Source organism: Capronia epimyces (genome assembly GCF_000585565.1).
Source record: "Capronia epimyces CBS 606.96 chromosome Unknown aczIQ-supercont1.7, whole genome shotgun sequence".
Lineage (NCBI taxonomy): Eukaryota > Fungi > Ascomycota > Eurotiomycetes > Chaetothyriales > Herpotrichiellaceae > Capronia > Capronia epimyces.
In genome coordinates, this window is record NW_006912910.1 from 259347 (window position 1) to 272909 (window position 13563).

General features: G+C 54.3%; 7 protein-coding genes across 7 annotated transcripts; 3 read left to right on the forward strand and 4 right to left on the reverse strand.

Annotated features, from left to right (window-relative positions):
• Positions 1-547: 547 nt before the first annotated feature.
• On the forward strand, positions 548-1258 carry A1O3_07894 (uncharacterized protein; the record flags this gene model as incomplete). Its single annotated transcript, XM_007737999.1, has 3 exons — positions 548-577; positions 683-1054; positions 1124-1258. The coding sequence occupies 3 exons, from the start codon at positions 548-550 to the stop codon at positions 1256-1258; spliced, it is 537 nt and encodes a 178-aa protein (XP_007736189.1).
• A 571-nt stretch (positions 1259-1829) lies between these two features.
• Positions 1830-3636, forward strand: A1O3_07895 (uncharacterized protein; the record flags this gene model as incomplete). The annotated part of the gene is made up of 3 exons (XM_007738000.1): positions 1830-2169; positions 2274-2853; positions 2907-3636. 3 exons carry the CDS (start codon positions 1830-1832, stop codon positions 3634-3636), a joined length of 1650 nt encoding a protein of 549 aa, XP_007736190.1.
• A 194-nt stretch (positions 3637-3830) lies between these two features.
• A1O3_07896 (uncharacterized protein) lies at positions 3831-5117 on the reverse strand (the record flags this gene model as incomplete). The annotated part of the gene is made up of 1 exon (XM_007738001.1): positions 3831-5117. The coding sequence occupies one exon, from the start codon at positions 5115-5117 to the stop codon at positions 3831-3833; it is 1287 nt and encodes a 428-aa protein (XP_007736191.1).
• Positions 5118-6107: 990 nt separating this feature from the next.
• On the reverse strand, positions 6108-8113 carry A1O3_07897 (acetolactate synthase, catabolic; the record flags this gene model as incomplete). Its single annotated transcript, XM_007738002.1, has 3 exons — positions 6108-6541; positions 6729-7898; positions 8041-8113. 3 exons carry the CDS (start codon positions 8111-8113, stop codon positions 6108-6110), a joined length of 1677 nt encoding a protein of 558 aa, XP_007736192.1.
• Positions 8114-8564: 451 nt separating this feature from the next.
• On the forward strand, positions 8565-9278 carry A1O3_07898 (alpha-acetolactate decarboxylase; the record flags this gene model as incomplete). Its single annotated transcript, XM_007738003.1, has 1 exon — positions 8565-9278. One exon carries the CDS (start codon positions 8565-8567, stop codon positions 9276-9278), a length of 714 nt encoding a protein of 237 aa, XP_007736193.1.
• A 128-nt stretch (positions 9279-9406) lies between these two features.
• On the reverse strand, positions 9407-11878 carry A1O3_07899 (uncharacterized protein; the record flags this gene model as incomplete). The annotated part of the gene is made up of 3 exons (XM_007738004.1): positions 9407-11128; positions 11183-11486; positions 11541-11878. The coding sequence occupies 3 exons, from the start codon at positions 11876-11878 to the stop codon at positions 9407-9409; spliced, it is 2364 nt and encodes a 787-aa protein (XP_007736194.1).
• Positions 11879-12569: 691 nt separating this feature from the next.
• Positions 12570-13265, reverse strand: A1O3_07900 (uncharacterized protein; the record flags this gene model as incomplete). Its single annotated transcript, XM_007738005.1, has 1 exon — positions 12570-13265. The coding sequence occupies one exon, from the start codon at positions 13263-13265 to the stop codon at positions 12570-12572; it is 696 nt and encodes a 231-aa protein (XP_007736195.1).
• Positions 13266-13563: the final 298 nt, after the last annotated feature.

Here is a 13563-nt window from a genome sequence, read left to right on the forward strand (position 1 = left end):
TAAGTGCTTACTTACCGGGCCCTCAGAAGTTGGAATGATGAATAGGAGTCGAGAGGGCCGAGAACAGTCAGGCCATATTAAGATTCCGTTGTTAGGAAAATAGGAAGAAGCTTGCTCTCAGGTACGAGGAGGAGGCATTCAACTCTCCCAAACCCCATAGTCAGCGCTAAGGAAAGAAGCCTTTGTAGCCTTTGGAGCCTCAGCCTCGACAAATAGGAGGTGAGGGAATAGATTCTGGGCGCAGGACGAGGAACGAGGATGGATTCGAACCCCCCGCACTGCAACGGGAATAATGGCGCAGTTGGTCCCCGATTGCGCAAGAGGCGCCAACGAGTGTGAGATCAAGAGGGAAATATTCTGCATCCATCAGTTTCTTTGCGCTTTGTCTTCTTGGATCAAGTGTATATCATCCTGCCACCTCATACACTCTTGAAACACTACTCGTACCCCGTCGCCATCGTACGCTGCTACTTCTTCCGTCCTCACACTCACGCTCGCGAGAACCTTCCAGTCGCATTGCCGACGCCGCCCACAGTCCACAGTCACCATGAGGGCATACTGGTACGACAACCAAGAGGTATATACTTTCTAGTTCTAGCATCATTCATGCCCGCCCTCTGTCGAACCAAACCACGACCCGACTTAATTTCCACCGGGTCTAAACCAGTCTAACATTTCGCAGGGCGACCAGCGCCTCACGCACGACTCAGGTCGTGAAGTCCCCGAGCCATACCTCGCCAGTCTGGGAGTCTTGTATTATCACTGCCCCGATGTGTCGACAGTCGACCAGATCGCCAAAGATCGCCACTATAAAAACCGTGATGAAATCACCGTCTCCCCTGGCGCAATGGGTGAGATCTACGAAGACAAAGTGAAGTCGTTCTTCCACGAACACCTGCACGAAGACGAGGAGATCAGATACATTCGTGATGGTGCAGGCTACTTCGACGTTAGAAGCAAAGATGACGCCTGGGTGCGCATAAGGCTAGTGAAGGATGACTTGATCGTTCTGCCTGCTGGCATCTACCACCGTTTTACCACTGATGAGAACAATGTAAGTGGAAATGTTAGGAGAGTGCTCATGGGCACAGGACAAGAGGATTGATACTGACACGCTCAACAGTATATTAAGGCCGTACGATTGTTCCAGGATGAGCCCAAGTGGACGCCCTTGAATCGGGGTCCCGACACGGATGTCAACATTCACCGGAAGAGTTACCTGCAGACAACAGCCAGTGCGCCAGTCTCTGTGGCTTAATGGATATATTGAATGGGCCGGTTCTCGACTCTAGATAGGCGTAGAGACGAATGCCGATATAGCGATTAATTGTCACACATCACAAGGTGGAAAAGTTCCAATCATATAGCATTCTCCAGGAGATCAGTTGCTCGATTATTGCGCCGCCCCGTCCGTCGACAATCGAGTATGGGCAGGCGGGCTTGATCAGTCCGGCCTTCATCACAGAGTTTGAACCCCCAGTAGAATGTGTTTTGTGGTGCTATCTGTTATGCAGAAAATCTGGACTGGGGGCTTGAAACCATTGAATTGCTCCTTGAGTAATAAAAGCTTTCTATAGTGTGTTGGCCCTGTAGATACTAGGATAGTAGTGCTGCGCCAGCATCAGCATCTGCATCAGCGCCGTCACACCAAGGCGGGGTTCATGACAATTTGACCCTTGCTACCTGGTGCTACCACACCAGTCAGCTGATTCAGCTGACACTTTTTGTCATTCATCTCTAGATGCTGTGCTAGAAATCAAAATCCCATCTATATTCGCTGGTGACTCCTGCAATCACTGTGGATGTCTGTATGAGCGAGGCTTGAAGCCATGGCTTGCGCGTCCCGCAGCAAGTACATGTTTGTCGAGTACTCGGCTCCCCCACAAAAGGTTGAGGGCCAGAAGAGACGTCGAGGAGGACCCAGTGAAGTCCGCGCTCATATCACAAAAGAGTTCCATCGCAGGTCACGATTCCAACGGTTAGGCGCTCTGAAAACGACCGTACCACTGGCTGGATGGTTGAAAAGCGCAAGCAATGTTGAGCGAGGCGAAGGCCTCGGCAAAGATCAAGAATCCAAAGAACCAAACCGCATAGCTATGCCGACGCAATCGACCGACAAAGACGAGTCCCTGGAATTGAAAGTCTCCCCCGGCCTTCGGTCAATGTTAGGTGAAGGAAGGATGGATCCATTCGATGTTCTGCCGGTACATGGGATGCCTTTCTTCATACATATGGTCTTGGATCACGTAGGTAGCCAGTTGATATGACCCCAGTCTCGAATAGCGATCCAACATGCGTCAATGTGGTTATATCGGGATATATGCCCATTGGCGATGAGGAGAAGCTTGCTGACAACGCGTCCCAGGCATTGGCCCACACGTGGCCGCGTACTGTGCCAGCAAAATCCAGGGCTTTGATCAATCCGGTGAAGAGTGCATGGCTGAAGTGCGCCATGGACTCTCCCGTCACATTTCATGCATTCATCTATGCAACGACCTTACATCTTTTGGAGGCATATAACGGCCACGAGGTGATAGACTCGGCTCCAATGTTGCGGCTCTCTCACAAGATCGAAACCATCAAACTAGTCAATGAGCAGATCAAGAGTCTTGACGGACCGCCGTCCGATGCTCTGTTGATGGCTGTGACTATCCTTTCGGTCCATGGTTCTCGAGACGATGTTTTGTATCCGAAGGCTCATCCAATATCTCCTCTGGCCGAGGCACAGTTCCTCCGCATCTATGGAAGCATGGTCAACGCCGAGGAGCATGTCCAGGGTATCATGCTGCTGATTGCGCAGAAAGGCGGACTCGACAGAATTGAACTGTATGGCTTGGCGGATACCATAGCATTGTATTGCAAGGTCCTGCTATCGTAGTAGGCGCGTTTGCTGACATTAACACTAGAGCCGATCTGTATTTCGCTTCGAAACATGTACGCAGACCACTCTTCCCATGGCGACGGCCCCATGAGTCCCTCGTAATCAGCGGAAAGCATTTGCTCGATCCAACTGCGATGGACTTGGATGCCAAACTCGGCAGGGGCTTCAGATATTTTCGGTCAACTTCGGCAGGTCGTCAACTACTCGGAACCCTAGAGTCCTTCTGTGAAGTCGTAACAGCATTGGACCACCATACGCGCAAAGGGCCGAGTGCGCCCGAACTTGTCGACATCATAGAAGCTCGAAATTGCGCTCAGCACCGACTCGTTTCACAGCTGCCGGCGGAAGTTGATATGTCTGAAGCGGATTGTTGCGTTCATCATGCATCTCGGCTAGCAACTCTGATCTTCAGTGATATGGTCATTTTCCCGCTACCAGCCGCCCAGGGGGTGAAGATGAGGCTCGCCCCAATGCTGCAGCGGACCTTGGAGGCTTGTGACCGACTTGGCTGCTGGAGCTTGCATGCTCCAGTGCTCCTGTGGGCGCTAACGCTCGGCGCCATAGCCGCGAGCTTCCAAGAGGGACGAACGTGGTATGTCAGCCAACTTGAGCTTCATTTGTCGCTGTTCCATGTAAAGCAATGGTCGACGCTAGAGTCAATTTGTTCGACTTTCCTGTGGTGGAACCCAGTATGTGGTGAACCTGGTCAGACATTATGGGATGAAATATTCCCGGACGGCATTCAAGACACCTGAACAATCAGTCGAAGCTCGCTCGAGCTAGATGGCGGAACCCGTGGATTAGGGCGTTTGCCCGTCCGTCATTGTTGTAATGACATCGACCTGGCCTTTTCGAGGTTCACAGGATATCCTGAGCATAGCTGCATCGCGGGAGGTGCTAAGCTAACATGGCATCTTAAGCGATGGCGTCAGTCTTTCTTGTTCGGGACTCAGACAGGGAGGGCCCCGGGCATCAACCGTGCAGGTTGAGATATCGGGGCATCATCCTGTTCAATGACCTGGCTGTTGGAGCGGACGTTCTTTGCTCGCAGTCTAAGGCCCTCGAATATCCTTTCTGTCTCCTCTTGGGAAGGGAAATTGTCTTCCAGCCTGGATTCCTTGTGATGGACGGACGAGGGTGGCCGCTGCCCATCCTGAGTTGATGGTCTGTCGTCGTCTTGACCGTCTCTTACCCTCACCTTTCCCATCCGCGGCCATAGACCTGGTAGTGGGACTACTTGAACCCTGGGCTCTACAACTCGCTCCTCGAACCAGGCTTGCACTCGTGCTTCCACCAATTGTGCAATCTTTGGCACATCTTGCAGCCGGGTGCGGGAACCAATCAAGCTTCGAACAGATAGCTCGAGACGATAATCAGGGAGGAAAGAGAAGGCGAGACTCGTTTTGGGCTTGCCGGAAGTCGAGCCTGGTTTCCCGGTGCCTGCAGAGTCATCCTGCGGGACAGGAACAAAACTGATTGACAATGTGCCGGAGAATCTGACAACGGAAAGGGCGAGAGCGACAGGAAGGACGGCGGAGAAAGGTTTTGGGTAATTGAGAATGAGAGCAGTCTCGATGGCCAACGTGAGGTTATCATCGGATAGGTCCACGTCCATTAGAGCCTGTAACCGTCCGCCGGTGGCACTAGAAGCATCGTCATCAACTGCAATGACTCGCACGTTGCTAAAGATGGGAAACTCCTCGCCCATGGATATCTCGGTGATCTTGATGTTGTCTATGTAGGACGGTCTCTTTTCCGGATTGTTAATTGCCTCTTCCAAGCTGGCGACAATTGTAGGTTTCCCTCCGGATGAACTGTCTCGTAGGTTGTATGCAGTCTGTCTGTATTGTGCGATTGTCTGGGCCAGAAGCACGTTGAACCAGTCCAAGCTCTCCGGCTGGTGGGTGGAATGGTTATGCCTACCATGGCCTCGACCGGGGATTTCGTAGTATGTTTTCCGCAAGATCGAAGCAGTGTCGGTAGCGCTGGTAGGGACAGGACGGAGGACGTTGGTGGCGCTGGCTTGGTTACGTAGAGACTGTGGAGGAGAGCTCTTTGAAGAGGCCAGACTATGCAAGGAAGGGGCCCGAATGTGTCGTGGAGTTCGACCAGAAGCTCTCGAGGGCGGCGGAGGAGCTTCACCAAAGATGAAGAATTTGATGAAACAGAAGATGAGAACGAGAATCGACACCTGGCCGAGGAGGAGGCCATGGGTAAAGGTCAATCCTGAGGACATGATGCTATGTGGATGGACAGCAGATCCATCACGAGAAATCGGAAGCCTTCAAGGATCGATGCATTCGGAGAGGTGTACGGAGTAGAGGAGGGAAAGGAAAGCACAAGACACAAGACACGAAGGAGAAGATGTGTGCGTGATGTGAAGCAACAATGTCACTCCTCGATATTATTATGTCTGGTTATATCTGGCCGCCCCTCTACTCCGTACGCTGCTTGACAACGTCATGGATGCCACTGAATATTATTTGAATTCTCCTCACTACTGATACTTGTCTTACCTACCGAGTACTACCGCAATCAACAATATCCTGCACTCCTCGAGTCCTCTATACCAGATTAATGTCTCTATCTACGACTCTCGAGACAGGGAATACTACTGAGATGGTAACATAATGCAGGGTCCATTATTAAACACGAAACCTGGCGACCTCAAGCTCAATCTAAACCCTAGTGCAGGGAAGCCATTGGCCCAAGAAAGGAGAGGCTCTGGTGTCGTTCCTCCACCACAGCTTTCGATTTAACCTCTCAAAGCGGTTCAGCAGCGGTGGAAGCAAGGAGGTAGTAGGATGCAAGGCTAAGGGAACCTACTAGTTTACCAGCTTCACCAGCAGCTTATACTCTTTGGCCCATCAACGTATGATACTTCCTCTTCCATCCCAGTCAACTGCGCTGTGTTGCATGGAGTGGAAGTAACAGGTACGTACTGCTTTGGGCGATAGCTTGATAGGTGATACGTGATATTGCGCTGCGTGATATGCATGGCATGCATATACACCATCCCTATGCACCACTAATGTTCAACATTCAACGCCGCCTTCTTCGCAAGGCATCATATTTTGACGCTGGTCTTTGAACTTGCCAATCATAGCAGAGCAGCATCGGTCTAATTGTTCCAAAAACGTCTAAGAACGTCGATCTGTCTCAACGAGGACGAGAGGGATGGTGACGACGAGACAACATTTCGATCCCGTTTCTCCACAACCCAGTCTCAATTCCACTCTTCGGCAATGATATTCTGCGCCAGTTCCAGGTTGCCACTGTAGTCAATGGCGACGTCGACTAGCGAAACACCATCATACTGCAGGGCGTCCTTGATGACACTCTCGACGTGCGACGAGTCGCTGATGCGGAAGCCCTTCGCGCCGAAACTGTCGGCGAACTTGACAAAGTCGACGCCGCCGAGCTTGACGCCGCTGCTGCGCCCGTATTTCATCACCTCCTGGAACTCGACCATATTGAACGACTCGTCGTTCCAGATGAAGTGCGTGATGTTGCATTTTTGTTGCACCGCGGTCGAGAGCTCCTGGGACGAAAACATGAAGCCGCCGTCGCCACTGAGCGACACCACTTTCTCCGAACACGGTGGAACCTGGGTCAAAGAGGCTGCGATTGCCCAGGGCAAGGCGACGCCGAGAGTTTGTTCTGAGAGAGTCATACGTGTCAGTGCGGCGGGTCATTGCAGATTTCTTTTTGGGATGGGTGTTTGAGGAGTTTGCGGTCCGGTTCAAGAAGAAAAACAGAGTCTATGGGCCTGGGAGTGGGTAGGAGAAATCCCGGCAACGGAAAAACCAGGTTCGATGACGGGAGGAGAAGGAGGAGGAGAACTAACGGCCATCCGAACATAGTAGACGACGAGGCTCGTATGCGAAAAAATGTCTCATCATATAGATGTAGACCGAGCCGACATCGACGCAGACGGTGGTGTCCTTGGACACCAGACCCTGCAGAACGGTGATGAACTGCAATGGATGGACAAGCCCTGAAGTGCGCTTGACCTCGGGCCGGATCTGCCATGACTTGTATTCCTCTGTGAGATCCTGACAGAGTTCGGAGATTGAGGATTCCGAGATGGCTTCCAGGTGCTGGGACAGGTACAGGATGTTTTCGGCGATGGATCCCACCAGCTCGGACACGGGTTTGTAGTAGACGCCGTAGTCGGAGGCATCGAAATCAATATGAACAATCCTGCGGTCGCCGGACGGGTTCCACGCCGAGGCATCGTACTCGACGGGATCATAACCGACGGCGAGAACGAGGTCGGATTTCGCCAACAGCTTGTCGCCGACTTGGTTCCGGAACAGGCCAACTCGGCCGTAGAAGAGATGCACGAGTTCACGGGGCACTGCTCCGGCGGCTTGGAACGTCTCGACCGTCGGGAGCGGGATTCTGGACAACAGCTGGCGGACGGCGTCGACGACCTTGGGGCTGCTGGCTCTCATGCCGAGGAATAGGACAGGCAGTCGAGCACTCTCGACCAGTTTTGCCACGAACTCGAGGCGGCTGGTGGGCGCCGGCCCGTAGCTCGGAGGGTCGAAGGCGGTGGACGGGAAGGGCAGGATCTTAGATTTGCCTTTAGCCACATCTTGAGGGATGGCGATGACAGTGGCACCTTTGTGGGGGGTGGCTGCGGTTCGGAAAGCGTTCAATACCACTTCTGCCGCTTGGTCCTCGACGTCCACGTTGACAGCCGACTTGGACGTCGGCCCCAGAATGTCGAGCGCCTTCATGTTCTGGTGGGTGCGATGCGTGTTCATGGCTCGGGGCACCGATCCAATGAGCGCAACCACCGGGTCGCCCTCCGTGGTGGCCGTGACAAGGCCCGTGGCCAGATTCGAAGCTCCTGGACCTGAAGTGGCGATGCAGACGCCTGGAGTCCCCGTAATCCTACCCACGGCGGCGGCCATCATGGCGGCATTCTGCTCGTGCCGCGCCACGATCAGCTTGATTTCCGGGTGGTCCTGGAGACTATCGTACACCTGGTCGATCTTGGCCCCGGGCACTTCTCAAACGGTCAGCACCATTTTCAGTGGTCCAGCGCAGGTGCGGGATAGCGAAGACGCAGGAACAACGCGGGAAGTAGAGACGGAATGCGCGTGAAGACGCATGGACAGATGACAGATGACCGCGCAGCTGCGACTCACCGCCAAAGACGACGCGGACGCCGGCATTGTAGAGACTGTTGACGATGATCTGGGCCACGGTATCTTCAGCCATGTTGGGCCAGAGGGATGGAGTGAAGTTTCAACAGATGTTGTATACCAAGCATCCAGGCGGTGTCTGCTGTCTGCAAGTCTTCGTCGCGGGTGCCTGAGGCCTCCTAAGCCTGCGCCCGACTCGGGTGACGTATTAAATGTACCTGTATGTACGGAGACATAATCCGGGACGTGCTTCTCAGATAGTGTAACTGTATACGGACCTACGGAGAACTCAGCAGCTGCTCAGCAGGTCATTTATTTAAGCGGTCGTTTGGTCCGTGTGCATCCGGAGAGAAATCGATGAAAGTTCATCTCCTCCTCCTCGCCTAGATTCTCGCCTAGATCCTCGACGCTCGACGCTCGATGCTCCACCCTCCACCTCAGACCTCAGATCTCAGACCTCAGATCTTGGATCTTAGACACTCGACCCTCGACCCTCGACCCTCGACCCGCAACGTTACCAGCCGGCCATGGCGCCCAACGAAATCTACCAGTACTCGCTGGTCAACGCGCTGATGTCAGGCGTATCAGACTCGGGCATCACGGCGGCTCAGCTCGCGGAGAAGGGCAACCAGGGGCTGGGGACGTTTGTGCACATGGACGGCGAGCTGCTGCTGCTCGACGGCACAGTGTACCAACTGCAAGCCGAAGGCAAGATTCGCGTGGCCTCACCCACCGACCAGATCCCCTACGCGGTGAGCACGCATTTCGAGCCACAGCAGACGGTGACCGGAGCGGCCGCCCGGCTGGAGAGTAAGGAGGCCATCGACGCCGTACTGGAACGCCACACTCACCACGCGGGCAACCTGTTCATGGCGTACCGCGTCGACGGCCAGTTCCGCCGGCTCAAGTGCCGCACCGTCCAGGGCCAGGAATACGAGGGCCAACCGCTGGCCGAGCTGGGCAAGAAGCAGTTTGTGGCCGAATACAGCGATGTTGAGGGCACCATCGTGGGCTTCCGATCGCCGCAGGCCTGGCAAGGCTTCTTCGTGGCCGGTGAGCATATGCATTTCATCGACAAAGACAGGAACGTCGGCGGCCATGTGCTCGAGCTCGAGGCCGACCATGTTCGCATCGGCATCGCCACCATCAACAACATTCATATCCAGCTACCGACGTCCGACCAATTTAATGCCGCTGTCATGTCGACGGACGACGTCGGGCTGAAGTCGGTCGAAGGTTGAGCGGGCAGCAACTAAGATCATGTCTGGTGGAGAGTGGGAATTCGCGAAGGGCCACCTCAGGCGTTCAGTAAGTAAGCTCCAGGTACGAATAAGCCTCAATAGATATCTATGTTGCAACTGTGGCCAATTCAGACATCCCATAACCACTGCTCCGCCGTGACGTTGCCAAAGACATCTTGGATGGCATCCTTCGTCAGCTCCACGCAGTCTCGCTCGGTTTTCTTCCATGTCTCGATCCGCCCCAGTCTTCGACTGTCACAGAGCCGGTCGGCCGCCGCCAAAATTGAACTGACGAAGCAGATACAGTTCATGCCCCGGTCCTCCTCCCTCGTATGTGTCACGTCAGAAAGTCTCGACACCACCTGGACACAGGCAGGGAACACGGCGAACAGATTCAGTCGAGGCGTCGGCAGGAGAGTCGACTCCGACTGGTCGCACGTGCGTTGAAGAGTCTCGGCGAGGGCCAGGAGCGGGCCGCTGCCAGGGTTGGACTCGGACTCGAGGTCGCACGCTGATGTCGAAATCGACAAACTGCCCCGGCGGGTCACGTCCCTCATTCCAACTCCAGGGTGCGTGGAGGCACGGTCCAAGTTGTACCACTGCTCGTCACTGAGGTGGTAATCCTGCTGCTTGATTTTGAAAAGCAGACAATCCAACCGTGACCCAGCGTGCTCGCTCTTTGAACCAAGCCCTGCAGCGCGTCTCGCAGCATGCGCGGGAATGGCCATGCACCAACTATCTCGGTCGTTACGCCTGTGGCCTTTTTTAAACTTTAGTCGAGCCCCGACGTACCGACTCCAACAGGCGCGGAAGTTGGCTTTCGGTCGATTGCCGCCGGGGAAGAAGACGCCACGGAGCTGTGTACACAGGCTCTCCAAAACAGGGATCTGCCCGAGGCCGCCGAGCTGCTGAAGGACGTTATAACAGTGCAAGATGGCCGCGACATAGTGGCGATAGTTGACCACCCGCATCCCGTAATAGTGACACAGATCGAGCATCTCCAGAACATGATTGCCTGCCACCCAAGGCGCCTGGAAATACAAGTCCCAGCACCGGTGTTTCGTGTACGCTCGCAGATCTGCCTCGAGGTTCTGGAGGTGGAATGCGAGTGTCTGAGTACAGCGGCATGGCCAGCACGTCTTGTCGTTCAGGAGTGTGGCGATTTGAGACGAAGCCTGTTGTGCCAGCCTCAGAGCGGTCAGGCGACATGTTGAGATGGCGTTTGCCGAGTCAATCGACTGCAGATAGCTCCTGTATCCCGCGGTCAAGAGATGAAGCCCGAGGACCGCGGACCAAGACTGGGCTTGCTCCTCCAGACGGGTAACCACGTAGCCCGCATCAGCGTACACAGGAGAACTGTTTCTGACAATGCTTGTGGGAGTATCCGAGCTTGTCACGAGGTGATAAATGTTGTCCAGGATCGCTTCAGCAAGACGGTGTCTGCCTGAGCAGTCCTCGCCAAGAGGCATCTGCAAGTAGTCTGCGGGTTTCTGGACGTGGACGCAGGTCGGACAAGATCGAATGTCAAAAGACCGATGCCCGTCTCGATAGTGCAAAAGAGCCTGTTCCATGTTCTGCAACTGGTCTAGCAGCACATGTCGGGTAGTGGTAGTCTCGTCGTTCTCGGGGCTTGGGCACGCTCCACCCTGACTGGAACGCTCGAATGAATGAACTGTCCGATGAAGTCCCGATACGGTGAGGGTCTCATCATGCTCAAGCAGCCCAATCCCGACTTGACGAATCGATGCAAAGGCAACGTTGGTGACCAGTGAGGCGACTGAAAAGGACAGATGATTCTTGCCGGCAAGATCCCAACATCGTTCCACGGCGGAAGTCATGTCTTTAATTCTCTGTGACGGTCAGCCAGTCTACCGGGATAGATTCCAAGTCCAAGTCTCTCTCACCTCTACAGCGGCGGTCGCTTCTAGGAGTGTGCCGAGTTCGTCGTCACTGAAAAGGACTTTCAGGCGCCCGTCATTGCACGAGGGCGGAGTTGACACCGTACACTCTGGACAAGTTGACAAGGCTGGCACATGCTCGTCGCCCTCGTTGTCATCGGCGTCAGCGTCTTCAACCGACAGACTGTTGTATGCATTGACCAGGCCGGTGGGAGGCTGTGCCAACTGGTGCTTGGATCCTGGCTGCTGATGAGATGGAGAGTTGGCATGGCCGCAACAGGCGCAGAGACTGTCGTATATTTGAGCAAGACTGCCGGATCAGTCAGACACTTTCCAGAGAGACAAGGAAAGAACCTAGTGTTACGTTGTAGTGAAATGTTCGTGATTGACCGTATCTACATCCTCGGCCGATTCATCCACGTGTCCCCGAAAGTATTTGCTGAGCTTCTTGCGGGCCGCAATCGTCTCTCGAAAGTAGAAGTGCACATGGTCAGGGAGAGACCGAAGCTTCTTGGACGCTGCCTGAGCCAGTGATTCCAGTTCCTTGATCGGAAGACTTTTCACTCGGCGATTGGGTGAGGGACTATACTGGAGGAACCAGGCCACCAAGGCACGGGTTCCCTTCTTATAACGGACGTACGCATCAAGCACATCCGGCGGCAGGCCACTAAAGGTGATCTTGTGTGACGGGTTCAGCAGCATGGTGCGACCTCGTGGCCGTGGCCGTGGCCGTGGCCACCAAAGAGAAAGGGATTATCCTGACCTGACGGACAGAGAAGGAAGAGAAAGGAAGTCTGGGGGACGGGCTTCAAACGAAAGGAAAAGGGAAGGGGAGAGGGAGGGCTGCAGGGATCGTCTCATCATATAATCATGATATAATCGGCCACGGCGACTGCTAAATCTTGAGATGCGACGACACCTCTCAGCTCTCGGCTCGCAGCTCTTACCACTCACCTCTCACCTCTTGTCGATGCAATTGAGGACCATGGTCGCGCGATCCACCAGTCATCCACATCCAGGTGCTGGCCGAGGAGAGGTCTTTGGTCCTTCCTCTGATCGAATGCATCATTGGCTTGAGACTGACGTGCTGCCGGCGAGAAGCTCCGCGATTGACGAATGAATGAATCGGAGAGAGAGAGGAGTTTTGAGGACCTTAATCAGCTCAAGAAGAAGTCGACGAAATGGGAAATCCCGTGACTTCACTTCAATATCGTCACGTGAGCCACCCCCAACCATGTACTAGATTGAACAGTGACGATGTACGAAGGACATCCCTAGATACCTAGCTAAGGTGATTCGATGCCTAAGGCTATTGGGAAATACATCCTATCTAATACAGTACAATTGGCGGGACGGAGCACCGAGAGCTTCGTCTCATGTCTCAACCAAAGTATCAAGTCCGCCTCTGCCCCATGACCGTCCCCTGCACCGGACCTTCCACAACCATTCTCATACTCCTGGGTTCTTGCTCAGCCATACTTTGTTTGCGCTTGGCTACATGCTCTAGGCTGTCGCTCGGCCTGTGGTGGCACGGCTGTGACCGGGCGCGTGTTCGAGAAAGATTCTTGGTTGGAGTCGTCTCTTGCGGATATGGAATGCGGCTGCGTGGTGCGTTGTTGTCAACTGACTCCTCACTTTTCGTCTTGTTCTTGTTCGTCTCATCCGCGTCAGAGGTGTGTCGGTCCAGTGGACATATGCCGTGGTCGTGCTCGTTGTCGGAGGAGGCAGAGCCGATGGAGAACAGTCTTGACTTTGGAGGCAACGAGAACTGAGTCTTTAGATCGTCCTCCTGAATATACATGGACCAGAGGACGTTGCTATTCTTTCGGGCCCAATCACTGGTCTTTCGCTCGACCACTGCCCCCACAGCCTCGGCTGCTCGAGATGCGAGCTTCCTAGCCACCATTTGTTTCCAGATTCTGGCCAGCACAAACAACACACTCAGGAAAAAGACGACCGAAATGATGGCAAGGACAAGGATTGCTGTGGTGAGTGACTTCGACGTCATATCACGAGTCCGGAGCACTCGGTCGGGGATGCTAAAGGAATCAACACTGGCGAACTTATCGATGATTTGGATGGGTGCCATTTCAACGGGTCGGGTTCAAAAGAGAGACTGACAGCTGCAAGTGTGTAAGGAGTGTGGGATGAGATTCAAAGCACGCACGAAAGAAAGTGTAATGAGCGTTGTGATGTGCAGGAAAGCTTCTGAGGTGCGCTGCTGACAACGGGTATATATAAGACTTCGAAGCGACCCTGCCCTCGGACGCAATGGAAGGGGCTCGGGCTCGGGCGTAGGCTTCAGCGTGTCACATTCCAGGCGACCGCGTCAGTGGTGGCGGGGGACGGGAAGGCCCATGCCTTCACACCTCCCCATGGAACGTAAA